Source organism: Lagopus leucura, unplaced genomic scaffold (genome assembly GCF_019238085.1).
Source record: "Lagopus leucura isolate 7727_CA_CO unplaced genomic scaffold, USGS_WTPT01 Super-Scaffold_100004, whole genome shotgun sequence".
Taxonomy (NCBI): domain Eukaryota; kingdom Metazoa; phylum Chordata; class Aves; order Galliformes; family Phasianidae; genus Lagopus; species Lagopus leucura.
In genome coordinates, this window is record NW_024962264.1 from 1,355,833 (window position 1) to 1,374,702 (window position 18,870).

At 38.4% G+C, this 18,870-nt stretch overlaps 1 protein-coding gene across 2 annotated transcripts in view; it reads left to right on the plus strand.

Moving 5' to 3' along the window:
- The window catches only part of PDGFC (platelet derived growth factor C), a 114,610-nt gene that overhangs the window by 65,987 nt on the left and 29,753 nt on the right, over window positions 1-18,870 (plus strand). For both annotated transcript variants that reach the window (XM_042871221.1, XM_042871220.1), the window contains exon 3: window positions 13,552-13,732. In XM_042871221.1, the coding sequence (XP_042727155.1) occupies window positions 13,552-13,732 (181 nt within the window). The remainder of the gene's footprint in view (window positions 1-13,551; window positions 13,733-18,870) is intronic.

Sequence of the window (18,870 nt, forward strand, 5' to 3'; positions counted from 1 at the left end):
ATCTCTGGAGGCAGGGCATCAACCATACCGCTAAGGAACCTGTTTCAGTGTCTCATCAGCCTCACTGTAAACGGCTTTTTTTCCTTATATCCAAACTAAATCTCCTCTCTTTGAGTGTGAAACCATTTCCCCTCTCACTTCAGACCCTGCCAAAGTTTTGTCCCCTTCTTTCCTGAAGCTCCCCTTTGGATACCAACAGGCTGCTGTCAGGTTACCTCGCAAACTTCTCTTCTCCAGGCTGAGCAGCCCCAGCTCTCTCAGCATGTCCTCATAGGAGAGGTGTTCTATTCCATGGATCATGTTTTTGTCTGTGTCTAGAAGCCAGCATCTGGCTGGCTTGGCCATACTTGGGTTTCTCCAAAGTCAGTTCTGACACTTCAGCTATGCTTCTTGTCTAGAAGGATTTTAACATCTTACAGGTACACTGAAGGTACCAGTTTAGCCTCCCTTTGAAATAGTTTCCTGAATCTGAATATAGCACAGCTATTCTCCGCCCCACTTTTACCTGTAATTCAACTCAGAAAATGTGCTAACAAATTATTTGCATTACAGCAAATTTTATGTTTATGCCATCAGAACCCAGTCTCACCTGGAAGCATAAAACTTCCATAGTCCTAATTGCTGTGCAGATACTCACCAGTGTAAAGAATAGTTGTTGGCTCTTTTACTTTGCAAAAGTTTTAACTATTTGGGTGTTTTTTGTTTGGTTTTGGCTTTTCAGAATAAACATCTGATTTTTTGCCCATATTTCTCCAGGTGACTTTTGCCCAGGCTTTACAGTTGCAATAGCTTTACATTTCTGTAGTTCATCTCTGCACTGTTTAACATACAGCTAATAATTTATTAACAGTAATTCTGCTTCGCCTGCACTGGGTCCTCTCTGTGACTAAAATTGTGCCTTGTCAAAAGTGTACACAAAGTCCATTTTACATATGAAACAATCCATGCATTTATTTCAGAATAACTGTTGCTCAACTCTTGCTTGTCTGAAATCGTTGTGCTCTGTCTTTGAGAATATACAATGGCAGAAGTTTTACATAAACTCCTTCAGTCATGAAGGCACAGACTTAGCTTGAAGTTCCTTGAAGAACGTGTGTGTTACAGTTGCCATTAAGAGGCAGTCTGATGTTCTGAGTTGGTCCTACACTGCAGCATGAAATAACAAAAATCTTTCTTGTAATAGTGACGTGTGCCAAACTCACTCTCATGCTGTGCACAGAATGGCTATAGTTGTTCATTTCGTGGTGGTGGCAGCTGTTTGTTCTAATTATCAGATGATTCCAATCTGTTTGAATTTTCTTATATATAATAAAACACAGAAATGTGTTACAAGTGCATAGTGCAATTACTATAGATCAGATTATAAGGATGAAGATCCACAAGCAGAACTGAATGAATGTTGAGTACTCGATGGCACTTGACACTCATCTTCACTTTAGGAAGACTACATGCATTTACAAGTCTCTTCAGTGCTCTAGTGATTTAAGTATGCACTATAGTCTGTTCTGTAGGCTTTCGTTTGTTTGTTTTTATGTGAAGCTTTTAGCAGCTGCACATGTGATTCTGTTGTTGCAATTATGTAAGCAAAGCACTTGTCTGTACAGCTTTGAATGAATCTCTAAAACTTGTCCAGTTAACGTGCAGTATGTAGAACTTTTGCCTGTTGAAAATGAGTAAAGCTGAAGATGGCTGTCAGGGGTAACGTGGGATAAAATCTCAGTAGCACTGAGTAGCACTGTGACTGTTTTTGACTGTCCCCACATGAAATTCAATATTACATCTCAATTCCAGGAATGTTTTCTCTGGGGGTACTTAGGATGATGCTTTAAGATACAAAGCCACAGGCACTAAACTCATTGCCTCCCTTTTCCCTAACATTTCTGTATGCTACTCTCCTTCACTTCAAATCTTTTGATCAAACTGTGCCCAAGCTGTTCCCTTCCATTCAGGTAACATCAAAGTTCTTAGGTTCCAGGAAACCGTATCCAAACTGCTTAAACAGCTCCTAATGAATGTATCATTAGCAAAGTGTTGATTAAAAATCTTGAAGATTCGTCTCAGTCTCACAAGGCTGAAACAAGTGTATTAAGAAACAACATAAAGAGTCTGTCTGTAGTCATTGGCTATGAAGAAGGAAAATATTTGCTTAGCTGTCTCTTTGGTATAAATTATGTCAAATGCATTCTGTCTGGTGGTGAGTTATGGTAAGCACTATATGAAAGCTAAACATTTTGTTACATGATTTTCTAAAGGGAGCTTTCCATGTAACGTAGGACCCAATGGAGCACATGGAACTTTCTTTTAATTACAACAAAACTCTCCATCTAACATTGGAGTTAAATACAGATGCGCAGCTGCAGCCGCATGGTGTTTAAGTAAAAAGATAATAGATATTTCACTTCTGTTTGGCCCGTGCCATGGTAACACCTAACTGTGTCAACAGAGCATGTGCAGGAAAGAAAAGTTCTAGGATCTTTCTGTACTGCAACCTACAGGGGAAAAAACCCATTCATTTTGTTGTTTTTCTTTTGCCTTGAGTGCGTTGTGGAGACAATATTAATGTATGTACTAAGAACATACTATCAAATATTCAGAAAGAAACATAACTTCTTGACATTTGGTGAACTGTCCTTGCTGCCTGGCAGTCTTCAATACTTCTGATGGACTTTTTTGTTGCAAGAGTGACACTATCTGTGCAAAGCTACAGGTAGAGAAGTTACCGCAAAGTTCAACTTGTCAATGTTCACGGTGACTCATGTCACTAAGTAGACAGGCTGCTGGTTTCTTTGAGGATTTTTGTTTGTTCTTCTCATTTTGAACTTCGAGGGTTTGCCGTTTCCACCTTCTTTTGAAAACTCAAATGGCAGGGAGGAGTCCCCCAAAATCTCTAAGACTTCAAATTATGGAGAAAAATAAAAACAGAAAACCAATCCAGACTGAGAACAGAAATGAACATAGATGGCCTCAGTTCTACTTAGATGATTCCACATCTGCGATACTTAAATGTCTCCTTCATTACTGGCTATACATATATTTATAAGCATAAATAAAGTCATATTAAAGTTAAAACCCATTATTGCTGTCTTCTACATTTAGATCCATTTGGATAGAAATTATTCCATTAACAACTGGAATAACAAAAAGCTTACGAGTCCTTCATTTTACCTTTTTTTTTTTCTGACATATAAAGTCTTTGTTAATCACTTTTATTCAAAGTCTGAAAGGGGGGAGTCATATAATTTAAATAGCCAGAATGAATTCTAGTATTCAAGAGCCTTAGATTAAGTGAAATACTGATAAGAAGGAATTATTTTGAAACAGGTGATTTAAGCTGACGTTCTTGGTAGCATCACTGATGTCCTGCTGCTGGCAGGGAGGTGGCATTTTAGGAGCAACGTGTGCCACAAGGCTTGAGTGAAGGTGGAGTATTTTTCCCCTTGTTGTTATTTATTTTTTCTTGGTTTCTATTTTCTCAGTCCATTTGTTGCACGACAGCTGAGTAGTGGTAGCATTTCAGGAGAGGTTTAAATGCTGAATGGATTCAAAGGAAGGATGAGAGTGGAGTGTGGGGATCAAAGTTTTTGAGAAGTTAAATTAATTTTGGCAAAGTCTTTTGATTATCTAAATCTTTATTTTACATATAAAGAAAATAATCAGTAGTGCAAAGGTTGTTTATTTCATATAAGTTTCATTCTAACAATATCATTTCAATTTAATGAATGCACAGGAATCCAGTACACTCATGAATCCTACTTGCCTACAGGAAAGCTGGGGGGGGATTTTTTATTAGGACAGGTTGCAACAGGATGAGGGGAAATGGCTTTAAACTAGAAGAGGGTAGATTTAGACTGGATATTGGGAAGCAATTCTTTACTGCGAGGGTGATGGGACACTGGAACAGGCTGCCCAGTGAGGTCATGGATGCCCCCTCCCTGGCTGCATTCAAGGCCAGGCTGGATGGGGCTGTGAGCAACCTGGTCTGGAGGAGGTGTCCCTGCCTACAGCAAGGAACGGAACTAGATGATGTTAAAGGTCCCTTCCAACACAAAGCATTCTATGATTCTATGTTTTGAAGAACAACAGAGTATTTGTCTCCATCAGAAGAAGTAACCGTATCTATTTCTGCCAGTCTGATTTAGGCTCACTTCTGAAATGAAGCACAAGAAAAATTTATCACTGCTCTGAATTGGACAAAAATGTGGTTCCTTTTATGTATTTATTTACTTTAGAAAGACGTTTCTTTTGAATATTCCATGATTCCAGAAAATTCATCTCTTAAATTCCTAAATGATGATTTGTACAGTAACTCATCCTTGAGCTGCTCCTATCCTGCTCTTTAACTGTTGTCAATAGTTGGTGCTGGCAGAGGCATGTCTCGTGCCCAGAAGAGAGGGCAGTCAGTGGAAGCTCCAGACTTAGGAAGGCAGAGTTAAACCTCTTCTAAGCTCCTGCTGCTATTAAACTCTGTGGTACAATTGCCAATGTACGCTCAAAGTAGACGGATTCATGAAAATGAGAGGATCATGATTAACCTCGTGGCAGAAGACAAAAATATTACCCAATTTTGTAATCTGAATTTGGCTTCTAAATATAAGCATTCATTTAGGTTCTCTACTGAATATTAAAAGTCGTTTAATACCATTTATATGATGATGAGTTTGTAAATGTGACAAAGCAGATATTGCAGTAAAAGAAGATAAAGCTCGAGTAGTGCAGTTGTTGCCAACACTACTCTGCAACACGTTTCTTAAGCTTCTAAAAAGACTAAACACTGTTCTGTATAAATGGTTTATAGCTGCAAAATTGTACTCTGTAAGCAAATCAGAATTCAACACAAGAAAGGAAAATAGGACAAGGTGCTTCCATGGTTGGTATGGAGGACAGCACAGCCTGCACAGCATGATGAGGAGCACATGCTGCACAAACTTAGGGACTATTGTGGCATTCTTGCCTACCAATTTTCACAGCTCTGAGTGTTAGGAGAGTGATTGCTGCTGAGTGGGTAGCTGACATAATCCCTTACGCTTTGTTCACACTAGAGACTATCACTCATTGATTTAGAAAACATTTTAGGCTCCTTAATATTCCTTCTTGGTCCTTTCAATCTCAAGTAAGCTGTTTGAATGAAGTAAACTGTGTCCACAGTATCAAAATATTTTGTAAACAGTCCTAATCCTAATTTATTGCTTCTAAAATTGTTTCATGTTACCAAAGCTGGCTGTGTTTCCAGTGGCATGAAGTAATTTCCTGCTAGGCACTGCTAGGTCTTACCTGTCTCTGGGATGCTCTGAGGACAACTACTGCTAATGGAGTTCTCTGCTCCTTCCCCAGTGCTAATTAAAATGTAGGAGTAAATGAGTACTGCAGCTTTCCCCTGCTTAGAGCCACAGAGATGGTGAAGGGTCTTGAGGATGAGATACATGAGGAGCCGCTGAGTCCCTTGGTTTGTTCAGACCAGAGCAGAGGAGGCTCATGGCTGCCTACAGGCAGTGGCCATATTTCCAGGCTGCCAGAATTCAAGCATCATCTAGACAGTGCTTTCAATCGTGTGGATTATCAGGATATTTGGGAAGATGCACGTGGAAGAGATACTGCAAAAAGCAGGATTACTTATCCTGAAAAAGGATGGGTGGTCGTGTGTGAGTATCCCAGGGTGTTTATAATGTAAAATAAATAGATATTTTTCTCCTTCTGACAATAAAACCAGTGAGCAGCAGTTATTAGGAAGTTCTGTTTCATACTGGGCTCTGATTGGTATGCTGTGGCTGGATTAAAAATAGGTCTGCATAATTTTACGTCCATTAATTTATAACTAGGTAAACTGAAGTGAGAGGAAACTCTTTGCATGCTTTAGGTGTAAACTGATCTCCTGTTAGGGTTGGGAACACATTTTTCTGCCTCTTGCAGTGTTTTGCAACTCCTCAGTTACATTACAGGGATTTTTCACTTTCTGTTCAAGTAGCAGTTATTAGTCTGTCCCGAAGCAGGATATTGGATTTGGTGATAAATGGGCTGTGCTGGATTGGTAAATCCTGTGTGCTACTGTAGCAGGCAAGAAACCATATGTAGTTATATCATTAAACGAAAGAAGTGTTTTCATTTAAATAAGCCTAAGTAGAGCCCCACTCTCCAGTGAAGAGGCAAGAAGCAGGAGGAATGAAGAGGAGAGACTTGACCAGGTGCACGATGCTGCTGTGTATCAGGGGAGGGGTGCTGCCTGCACTGGCCTGTGAGTGCCTTCATGTGCTTAAAATACCCCTTAGCAATGTTGCTGCTTTCTAAAATTTACTTGTGGATATCACTAAGAAGTTGTTTAACCAGTAGTTTTCATGTCGTTGACTCAATCCGTAACCACTTTTCAGGATATAAGGGGTTGTGCATACAGGATTTGGGATACCAGACTAAATATGTAAAATGCTGCTCAAAAAACAGTGATAAAAACATAGTTTTGGATTCAGAGAAGCTGAAGGAGGTGCACTGTCTATGGTGAACAGTGTGAGTACAGGTGGCATCAGAAGTACTTCAGAAAGCTAACAATCAATCTTAAAAGAAGGAGTCTTTTTTCCCTTCATACTTCAAGTTTTTATCTGCATGATTATAGTATATCTTTCTAGGATTGTTATTCAAGTGATTGAGAGAAAAGGCTCATTAGTAATTAAACTTGTGCAACTTAGGTTCATGGCACAGGCTATCTAGATCTGTGTTCTGTGGCAGCTATGTTCCTGAAAGTACTTATTTACACATTTTATCTGTATGGCAAGTTTAAAGTACACTTAAATATTTACTGCGTTGTTGCTGTCTGAACATAGAATTATTTTGGCTTAGAACCTGAAGAAGATTTGCAGTGCATCTAGTTTGCAATTTCCCATTTTGTGGAAAAGTTAATGCTCCTTTCTCCCCATGAGACAGAAGTTATCTTCAGGGTCTGCAGTATTCACATGCCTGAGCTGGAGACGCTTGAGTGTTCACCAGTGCACATAAATGCCAGTCACCGTGATTTATTTTCACATTGTGTTTGTGTGCCAATGCGCTGCTCGTGAGGGGAAGGATGTGTATTCAGCAGTGCTTTGTTTATGAATCAGCTCTGAAGTAAGAGATGAATTTTTTTTTCTTTAATATACTGCTTTGTTCCCAAGAAACAAAAGCTAAGCATGAAATGTAGGTGCATCAGCTGCTCCCTCGGGTTATCAGCAGGTCCACAGAAATTGGAAACGTGTTTTCTGCTAGGCAGGAGGACAGTTACACAGCAGGTATTTTCTCCCAATCAGACAACCATATTGCATCTTTTCCTTTCTGTGAAAAGTGTTGGGCTGTTTGAAGAGTAGCATTTGGGGGTTTAAACTGTCTCATTTTTTTCCTTTCACTTGCAGTCATGTATAGTCATTATCAAACCTGTTTACAGTGAACGAAGGGGAAGGAAACTACTGATGAGTAAACTTTTTTTTTTTTTTTAATGTATCCTAAATAGCAAGATAGAAACACAGAAGGAATTATGCAGTTCTGTTAGAAGCCTCAAGGTTTTATTAATCAGCATGAGGAAAGATGAAATAGAGCCATGGCAACCATATAACATTTGTGAATGAATGTGTGTTTCCATAAGGCAGCTCCTAATGTACAGCACTGCATATTCTAAAATAGATGTATTCAACGTAGGTTGGCACAGAAACGACAATCCATATTTGGGAAATGGAAGTTAGAAATGTTCTCTGTTTATACTCGGAGTATCTTTATTTCATGAAAAATGTAGACGTGGAAAGATACTTGTTGTTTTATATAATACTCATTTGCTACATTGGCCAAAATGAAGTTTATTGCTGGACGTGATGTTTGTGTATAATTAAACATCATTTTCTGAGTATGAAAACTGACCTCATCACTTTATTTATATCAGTTATTTCTGGGTATGCTATTTCTTAACAGTGACTGTTAAAACACAGTATGTCAGGATCAGCAGATACAGTTACAGCTATGGAAATTCATTTTACATCAAATTGTTGCTGTTTCAATGCTGTCTCTTTTTACGTTAAAACATCAAGCATAACAGAAATTGTAAGCTGCTAAGTGGAACATGACTCATTTCTTAACTGTTGGCTCATCTGCTATCCTCCTTGGTGGCTCTGATAAGTTTTCCCAAAGTGGCTCGAGGAAACTGCTGCTGTGCACCTCAGCAACTGGAGTCAATTGACTCCATGTGCTTTTGAGTGTTTTTTTTTTTTTTTTTTTTTTGCAGGCTTCCTTTTGTAAAGGCATTATCAAGAGGGAACATATAAAATATCTTAAATTTTATATTTGGTAGTCTTTGAAAAACAGGTTTCTTCTAATAACTCGTCTTTACTGTCATTTAAAGTAGCCCTCAGTCAAACGTTTCTGTTCATGTCAAATGAATTTATATTGAAGACATACAATCCTAGAATGCATCTTAGAATGGCTTGGCTTGGAAGGTGCTTGAGGTGGGCAAGGACACCTCCCACCAGACCAGGTTGGCCAGGGCCCATCCAATCTGGCCTTGAACATCTCCAGCATCTCCATCTCCACGGCTTCTCTGGACAACCTGTTCAGTTCCTCACCACAGTTGGAGTAAAGAATTTCTTCCTAACATCTAACCGAAATCTTCCCTTTTTCAGTTTAAAAACATTCCCTCAGTTGGGTATTTGTTGGTGCTGCCCACAGAGTCAAGATTTCAGCCAAAGTCCCCTTTCCCTTCCTTTCTTCCAGGAAACTTTGCTTTCTGTCTCATTTGAGGGGTTTTTTTTCCTTACCTCTGGTGGCAGGTTGAATTACTAACAGCAAAGTTGTATGGATGTGCAGTGTTCAAGGTCTGTGATTTCAGGAACATTTTATCTACTTGTTAGTGGTGGGCTTAACTGATGGGCCAATCTTTCCTAGTCTACGTTCAGGTGGTTTACTGGCAATAAATACAAAATACTATAAAATAAATGAATGAATTTGAAAGGTGAAGGAATTAAATAGCTATTCTGAAGCTTGCAAACTTGTGTAACAGTTGTACAGCTTGGCAGCACCAGAGGAGAAAAGTTACCAAAACTAAGATTTCATCTTACACAACTTGAAAAATAGCGTGCATGTACCTGCAGTTTCATTATTACCTACTGTTTAATTTCTTTTAGTATTTTGATCTTAATCTCACACGTTAGCTTCTTCCTCTGTGTGTCAATGTTTGAGGAGCATTTCCTTTAGTCTTCGTGGAGGGACGTGCAGGTGACAGAAAAGAAGTTCTTCTCCTGTTGAATCAATGGCACAGTGTGTGCTCCTCTTCCTACAACTGTACTGCTGCAGCAGTAGGTTTGTAGTTTGCCTGAAATCCACTTTCATTGCTCCGACTCAGAGAGTCACTATCCTTCTATGCTCTTTTCCTTCTTGGGATCCTTCCATTTTCTCTCAGTTCTTCATGGTGAACTTTGCATTCCCCATGTCTCATCCTGTGATTTTTGCTGGAGGCCACACAATGCCTTGACCTATAGGCAATAACAAGGATACTTAAACAGATTGGTTCTGCCATCAGGTGCCATGGGTTTGATGCCTCTGTTGTGCTCCAGTATTCCCTTTTCCACTCAGATAAATGTGAACTTTCCCACTGAAGTATTGCTGGAGATTTCTGTTGATAGAGGAAGGCTTCCAAAATTTGTTACAAGTGAGGCACACAAACTTTGAAAGAAAACGTCTTCAAGCTAAATGCTTGGCCTCTCTTTCCTCTCTAAACATGTTGTTCTTTGTGAAATAAACACTATGATTACTTGCAGCTGTGATTTAAGTGATCTAAGAGGTGAAGAGTACCGTGAATTATTGCCAGTGCCTTGACACTTCTGTGTGTAGAACAATACAGTTTAACTTGAATGATGGACACTAAAGTTTTATTCCATAGGAGCTTTAAATATTTCAGAAGTAAAAATGAAAATGATTTTAAATATTGACAGAAGATGGAGAGAAAACTGTCCTTTTGAAGTTTTGTTTAGAAAATATTGTCGGGATGACAGTTCTTTGTAATTTCTATTGTTTCCAAAATGAAGCTGCCCAAGTATAAACCATCAGCATTCTATTCAGTAACATTTTGTCTAATGAACTGCCCGAGGACCTTCAGTGCTTTAGGTCCAAGTCTGAGGTAGGTAATTTTTGTATGCTGCCATAGCACAGGGAAAACCTTGAGATTCCTAATGCTTTTCAACAAAATGGAATAGAAATACTGCAGCATCCCACAGGGAAAAAAATGTCAGGGGTTGCTGTCAACTTCATGTCACTTAGTGGAAAAAGAAAATGAAGTCAATGTTCATCAAAAGAGGGTAGGAAGAACGCATTTCACTTTTCTCATGGTGAGTGTCTAGCTTTTTGTCTAGCACACATCTATATCAGATGGAAAGATCCAGTGTCACCAGTGTGGCAAAATATTTTACCATGCGGATTTCTGTTCCTTACATTCATTGATACATTTGTGGGATTCTGAAGGCAGAGGGAAGCCACATGAAGGTCACAAAACTGTAAGCCAAGGTAAACACCCTGTCAGAAAATATTTAGCAAATGGTGTAAACCACAGAAAAATTGAGAACGGAGAGGAAAACACATTTCCTTAGAGAATACGTTTCCTGGTTTGAAAAGTATTGAAGTTCAGAGTCCCTTACATTACCTCTTTGTCCTTTTCAAATAAATTGCCTTTGTTCAGGTTGTTAATTCAATTCAGAGTCCTGGGCACCTAGCCATAGGGAAGAGGAATACATATTCTGCAAGTTATATATGGGAAGGTACAATGGGAAGTGTTGACTAAAGGCAAATGCACCTTTCGTCCCTGGATAAGAGATGAGACTACCTATTAGTCAGAACTGATCAGAAGTTCTGATTAATAGGTAGTTTTTGAGTAAAGTACTGAGTGTGGATATGTATGAGCATTTCTTTAGTCATTGTGCCACAGAGGATTGTGTTTTCTGGTTTGTACACTGCACAAAAAGGATTATTTTGTTAAATGAGCATATTAACTTTTTAACTCTGTTGTGGATAGAAAAAAGTTTCTGTTTCTCAATTCCTGGTTATTTATCCAAGTTTTCTTGCTTTACAAGGAAAAGCTTCCCTTGCTGGGAAATTAGGTGGCTGTGATATTGTCCCTGCCAGTTGACAAGAAGCCTCAGAACTGTGCAGTGCAGTCTTGTAAATGCTTAAAGCATCTGAATCACTTTGCTTTGCTGTGTTTTGCAGCAAGTTCTATCTTCAGTCAATGTGTCCAGAAAATGTGCGAGGGGCTTTTTTTGGTTGATGTGAAATTTGTTTCACTTTTATTTCAGGGGTACAAGGAGAGCAACGATGAAATAGAAATGCTGTGTAAGTTATGGTAGAAGTACTAATGCCTGTTCTGTATTTGACCCCCTACAAGCATCTGAAGTTGTTGAAGTATGATTAAATTATTAATTCTTTACAAATCAGAAAAAAATAGAGGGATAATTATCTACCAGAGACATAAAAAGATGGAAATTGGAAATTTTGTAATCCAATCACTGTTGAAACACACCACACACTGCCTCGCTGTGTTCACATCCACATTCAGCAAGTGCTGGTGAATTAGTGGGTGCCATTTTATCCACACGGAGCAATTTGGTGCCACACCTTTGCTTCATGCACACTTCCATGTCAGACACATCCCTGTCTGCCCCTCTGATGGCAGCTACACAATGTAATGGAATACTGGTGGGAAAGTTCAGCCTCTACTGCCATACCACCAGCATCTGCCTCTGATGTCATGAGCCAGCAGAATAAAATAAGAGCATTACTTTCAGAGCAGCCCTTGTGTGCTAAAATTCAGTGCTCAAAATCAATTCAGTAAATATGGTGAGCTTCGAAGCCTTACTGCGATTAATGTACACGTTGTCTTCGTAGTCACTTGTAAAGCTGATCATAAAGTTAAAGCAGTTTTGAATCAGGTAAAGGAATTAGTGTTTCACTGGGAAAAAATATGGTGATGAAGTAATTAGTATCATAAGTTCAACAAAGATTTAAAACTATGGGACGTGGTAGTAATACATTTTGAACACAGTTAATGAGCATATTCACTGCGTTCATTTCTAATTAAGTGGAAAAAATACTGGTCCTTTAAATGGAGATAATAAATGTGCAAGTCAGTCTTGCACAAACATGCAACACCAGAATTTATTACCTGCTGTCTAACTAGGGAACTGGGAGTCATTATAAAGATTAGATTTACTGAAAAAAAAAAATTGACAAAAAGCTCCAGTAGAAAATGTTTGAGGTAATAATTTTCCCATTAAATTTTTCTTGGCAGAGTGGGAGTGAGTTTTCCTTTTTAAAATACAGTTACTTGCTGTCATCGGGGCTAGTAGGACTGTTTGTACCCTTGAAAAGGATTCAGTAACATTTACCAACTTAGATTTCTATGAGCAATGCATTTTGTTTACAACTTCAGCTGTAAGAGAGCAGAACGCTCTCCAAACTGTCGAAACTTTCCTAGAGGTGTGTTAGGCTGGGGTAGGAGAGCAGAGGTGCTGTGGTCATGTAGCAGAGCAGGGGCTGGGGCAGCAGTAAGCTTCCCAAAGCCAGCTGGGGCCCGAGGGTTGCACTTCTACCTTTCTGAGCCCAGGAGCATTGCTGCTCACAGGTTTTCAAGCTCGACGGCAGGGGAAAAGCGACAGAAATTCCTACTGTTTATTCTGTCAGCAGGCAGCTGGGGAATTGACATGAAACAGGTTGAAATATTAAAACCAGACGTGCCTTCTAAAGCAGTGGTTTTCAGTGTTTTTATGACTTGAGAACCCCCTAAACATTCTCCAGTGGAAGCAAGGACCTTTGTGTGGTGTATTAAAGCTTGTGGGTGACAACTGACGGGCGTTCCTTAGTTACCTTTCATGGACCTATTTGAAGTTGTTCACTGATCCCCACGGATACCCAGACCACACGTTAAAAACCAATGAAACTAAATCAAACCTTCTACGTTCTGTTCTTTCAAAGCTCCCAACTCATATATCTCCTGTCGGTATTACCAACGGATCGGGTTCTTTCTGACACATGGTGCGTTTATGTTTTTGCTTAACAAGTGTCTCACTGGGATATGCATAAGCTCCAAATGTGCTTCCAAGTTTCCCTAAACCACCTTAACCTTCTGGAGCTTACTCATCCCTGGTATTACAAGGGGACAAGATTGCATTGCCAAAAGCCTCTGAAATTTCACTGGCAACATGGAATATATTTCCAATGATATTACAGTGCCACACATAGCTAATTCCAGGTTTTTTTGGTCTGAATTATTTCTGCCCCATCCTGCATATTCTAATTCCCCATAAAAGGAACAGGCTAAATCATACTCGTGGTCTATTCAGAACGCTAATTCTGCTCTTATTTCTTTAACCTCACTGCGTGATTTTATTATGTATTTAAGCCAGTAGCAAGTTGGAGGCTTTTTTAAAAAGAGCTAACTTTGGTAGTATACTTTTAGCATTTAGAAATAATAAAAATATAATAAGAAATTTGGTTTATGCATTAAAATTGGATGTTCGTAGAAATTTACCAGTAAATAAACATGTAATTTTCTTTTCTGCTCAGGTATGACTTTGTAGAAGTTGAAGAACCTAGTGATGGCACTGTTTTAGGGCGCTGGTGCGGTTCCAGTAGTGTGCCAAGCAGACAAATCTCCAAAGGAAACCAGATCAGAATAAGATTTGTGTCTGATGAATATTTTCCTTCTCAACCTGGATTCTGCATCCATTATACCCTTCTTGTGCCAGTAAGTAACACGTTTCAGGAGCATTTCAGAAAAATAACGTCTTTGAAGTGGTGGCTCAAAAGAATCTTTACGTAGTTTAGGGTTAATTACTGTTTATTTCATAGTAATAATGATAATGAATAATTTGTCTGCCAGAATTGTACGTTTTGCTCTTTAACTGAGTGTTTTTGTGGTTGATCTTGGGTGGCTTTGGACTGGGAAGTTGATGGCTCAGTTGTTTATATGGAAACTCGAATAAAATATTTGCATTCCTATTACGGTGCAGTGAAAAAGCCACTTTCTCTTGCTTTGAGATGAACAAATTCAGCATAAGAATCAGCTGTGTGACCTGTAAAGAACATTGAGTGCAAGTGAGACTGAAGAAATTTATGCTCTTCTACGTCAGCTACGCCATGCAGAGCTGAATGATTATACCTAGCTCAAAAAAAAAAAAAAAAAAAAAGTCCTTATTATTCTGAGTTGTTTTATTATAGTGGCAAAGCAGATGAAGCACGATACTCATTTTTCACTGCATTTTTCCTGGAAAATGTACTTTAGACTTCTCTTAATGTTGTTTAACACCTGCAACTCACAGGTACTAAACGCTAATTGTTGTCTGAAGTATGGCTGCTTTCACCATCAACAGATTTCTATTTTTTTTTTTTTCAACAAGCAAAAGACCTGTGCTAGCAAAACAACATTTGTAAGTTTTTAGGGATGAGACGATGTTCTGAACTTCAGGATTGAGTGGAACAGGAGTTGACTTGTTTTAGATATTCCATATTTAAAGAGAGTAAGGAATATTTTTGTTGCAAGCTTTATAATTCACTTTGTGAATCTCCTCAGTCATCTTGTGGTTTGTGGTATTTGGTTAGTGTAAAACATCTGCAAGCTCAATAAAAAACTGATCAAAGGAATCCATGTTGTAAGCCTGCTGACATGCACTTCACTCGATGCATTTGGCTTGCTTCTTTTTCCATTTTTGCCTGTTGTCCTCCTTCACAAAACTCCATTTATTGAGGAGAATCAAAGACTAATTCTGTGCATCTTTTGATAACACCTCATCTCCTATCTTATATGTTTAGTACACTGGTAGTGAAGTTATTTAAGTGCTGTATTGTGTATATACATGCTGTTTCCTGTTGTATGCCTTTCAGTATTGCTAAATATTTAGGCCTAAGTAATATTTCTAAAATGACTAAGGGCAAGTCTGACTCTTTTGTAAGCTAGATGAATGAATTTTGAAATCAGAAAACACATCAGTCAGTCTCTAAACCATCTTGGAATATGGCCAGGTTTGAACTTGTAGTACCAAAGGGCAGAAGGTAATGAGTATGTTTACTTTTAGAAAATAGTAAAAAGAAGATCCCTAAATAGATGTTGTGTGAGCTGATGCCAGATTTCATTGCAGTTGCTCTGGTGTTGCATCCTACCTGCCATACGTTTATCTGACGTTTGATCAAATTTTTCTGGAATGGTTTAAACAAATGCACCTAAAACAAATGCACCTAAAACTACCAGAATATACATGTAATTATATTCATGTGTTGCTGGGCTGGATTTATTCCTATATACTTGACGGGGAAAACTTTTAAATTATTAACACTCGCAAAAGTAATCGCTAATTTTCAGAATATTTAGATCACTAACCATGAATATCTGCTAAGTAGACAAAAAACAGAGACTCCTGACACTGTATTATGCCTTTTTCTAGTCCTTCTTTTCCTCCATTAATTAAGTTTATATGCCTAAGATGTATGCATACAAACTGTTACAGAGAACAAGCTATTTTATCTGTCACATATGTAAGAGGAAAGAGCAAACCCCACCATGTCACAGGAATGCAGAGCTAGCTTCAAAATGCACGGTACAACAACTGTTCAAAGGTTGGTGAGAATGACTTTCCAAATTTCTAATGGAGAGATTTTTCTTCAAAACAATCCATTTTAATAAGCCATGGAAAATACAGTTTCACATTTCAGACTGCGTAATTAACTGTAGAGATTGTAAATGCAATCCTTATTGATAAGTTGCAGGATTAGACCTGCTTCTGGTTTTCAGGCAATAGAAAACTGAAGGCTCTCTGTCTCTCTGTCTCTCTGTCTCTCTGTCTCTCTGTCTCTCTCTCCTTATTCATTTATGCACATATATCTAATGCTGTATCATCCTACATTTCAAGATAAATTAAAATTTACGGCTTCCTCCTTCATGTGAAAAATGTCAGCTAGAGGAATGAGTGTAATTTGTAAGTGATTTTTGCAAAAAACCATCACTGATTTGCTTAGTGATTCGCTTTTATGAATTGGTCCTAAACAGTTAATTTTTTTTTTTTTCATTTTTTAAGAAAAGGGGGAGGGGGAGATGCCTGGTAGACTAGCAATGAGAGATTGTTTGGGGAGAAATGAAGCAAAACTGAAATAAAACAGTGCAAGCTTGTTTCTGTATTTGGAGGCCACACACGGAGAAGGGCACTGGACACATTTTCAGGTCTTTTAAAGAGCAAGAGAAATAGCTTTGTTGAAGCCTCCTGTAATTTATTGTATATATATATTTTTAACTTTGTATATTATATTTCAAACTAACTTTCCTATGATTAATAAGTAGAAGGAGAATGACTATTGATCTGATTACCTTTCTCCTAAGATTTAGCTGCTCAAAAGTACTACCATTAGTTCCAATGGCACTCAGAGCAACATAGCTTTACAGAAACATTTAACACAGGATTGCAAGGCACTGCTTAAAAGCTGTGGGTATGCTGTATACGAGCAGAACGTTTCCCGAGACAACCACACAGCTCTTCTAGAGGATCTAGATAACTGCAGTTTAATTATCTGATTTTCTTCCATTTTAAATTGTGTGTCATGGGTACATCTCAGAAGAACATTCTCTAATTTTGGGTTAGCTCTCTTTATTTTTAACTGTGTTCTTTTGTTGCAAGTTAATTGGAACACTGTAAAGTGCAAGGAAGTGTTGAAAAAGCTTATTTTTGCTAAGAAAAGTTAGCTTGTCTTATTTCAGAGTTCTCCTGCTACTTTCAGCACAGTTGTTATTCTTAGGCACTCTTTTCATGCTATACCCTGTCAGTCAGTGCTTACTGGTGGGCTGCATTATTCACTAAGGGCTGTTTAGTGGTTGTTCTGCATTTTGACTGTTCAGCTATGCCTTTACTAAAAGTCGTGTATTTGGCAGTGTTATATAATCTAAGCCACCTAGAAATATACTGCAAAAATGATCCGTATTTCATCTCTTTTCCCCTCCTCCTCACTTGCCCCCGGTTACAGGTCTAATCCATATAGTAGCCATATGCAATTAAGAAGAAACCTCATGAACTCCTACAATATGAGTTTGGGCTTCAGTCTTTCTAGAGACTTGTTTAGTTTAAATTATGTCAGTTACAAGTTTGGCATAGAAAACTTGATGTAATAAAGCCCATTGTTTCTTGGGGGAGCGGGTGAATGGGATACTTGATGCCTGAGGTGCCATTAAGGAATGCATGACTGATTGCCAAAGTAGTTATTAATTATTCAGGGCACTCAAAACAAAGCAGCTCCAGTTAAAGTCGAAGCTGGGGGTGACTATATTCCCTTTCTTTTTTGGCATATGGCAGCATGTCTGGAAGATCATGCCAAAAATCTTTGCTAAGAACAGACTTAACCCTCTTTTCTGCAAGTGAAGACAAATAGGAAAATCTAAACGGAGTCTTACGAGACTGACCTGGTTTAAAAGTGACTTGGAAGGTGTTTTGTGATTTTGGTGCAGTACCTGTATGGCTACCTGGGTTTCAATCCAAAAGAGATCATGTTCTTTTGATGGAGAGATGATGTCGGTAGTTCTCTTGCTGGTAACTGTAAGGAACTGTTTACTTGTTGACTTCAAGAAGAAGGACTAATATTCCTCAGGTAATCTGTTTAAGGCCGTGTAATAATTGTTACTTCATTTCCTCTGAATTGTCTAAACTTTATCTTTTTTAGGGTTGAGTATGTTCATTTTGTTTGTGAAAGCTCTTTAAATTGAGAATGTTTAATGAGAAAATGCTGATAAAATGTAAATAGTTGTAGAAAAATGTATACTAGTAAGAGAGAAAGGAGAGCTCTTACCTGGCTTTCCCTTTCATCCATTTCAGAAATGTCAGATGTGTATGTGTTACATCAGGACCAAAGACCAAGAGAGGCCTAATTTTGGCTGCAATAACTGAAAACCCATCTAGAAACATCACAAAAGGATATTATTCATCTCCTAAACAAAGGTGAAGGAAAGGCGTTATCTCAACAAGTAATCAAAAGTATTTGGAAAAGAAACAATATGATTTTAGGGTTTTTTTTGAGCCAGAGCCAAGGTTGTATGAAACAGCAGGAGAGTATGTAAGTGTTAGGCAGTGCTTTGGATGGCGACATGAGAGGAAAGAGGACTGTGAAAATCTTTTATACATTCAGAAAGGCTCTTAAACATAAACTCTGTGTTCAGAGTTTCCACTATGTATGGTGAATCCTAAGCTCAGATAAATCAACAGGCTCCTAAAGATGCTCGAGCATGTAAATCCCTTGATTCAGTTTTTGTCTGTGGCAAAGAATGATGTTGCAAGTCAGGGGAGGTTTTTGGACGAAGTTCTCCCTTGGCGATTTCATTTTGCATTAGATCTAAGCTGAGGACTGAAGAGAAATTCCCTTTAAATTTTTTACGTAAGATATGAAAGATTACCCACAAATACATAGATAAGTGGGATATGCTTCAGGGTCAGTTCTTAAAAATAAAAAAAAAACTACAGAGTACAAAAACGAGCTACGATGAAAAGAAAATAATCTTTTATCAGTCAGTAGTAATAGAAACAAGCATTTAATCTGTTATGCTTGCGGGGATGTGAATTTGAAAATGTGTTACTTGGCAGAGTTAGAAGTAAGGCTAAGTTTCTACACCTTTCACTGTTTCTCAAGACATCTCAGGATGTCTTAAACCAAATCTTGAAGGAATCTATTACCACTAAGAAGAGGCCAAGAAGATGTGAGGGCTGGAATACATCCCCTACGAAGACAGCTTGAGGGAAATGGGCTTGTTCAGCCTGGAGAAAAGAAGGCTGCTGGGTGACCTCATTGCAGCCTTCAGTACCTAAAGGGAGCCTACACACAGGAGGGGAATCAACTCTTTAAAAGGGTCGATAACAG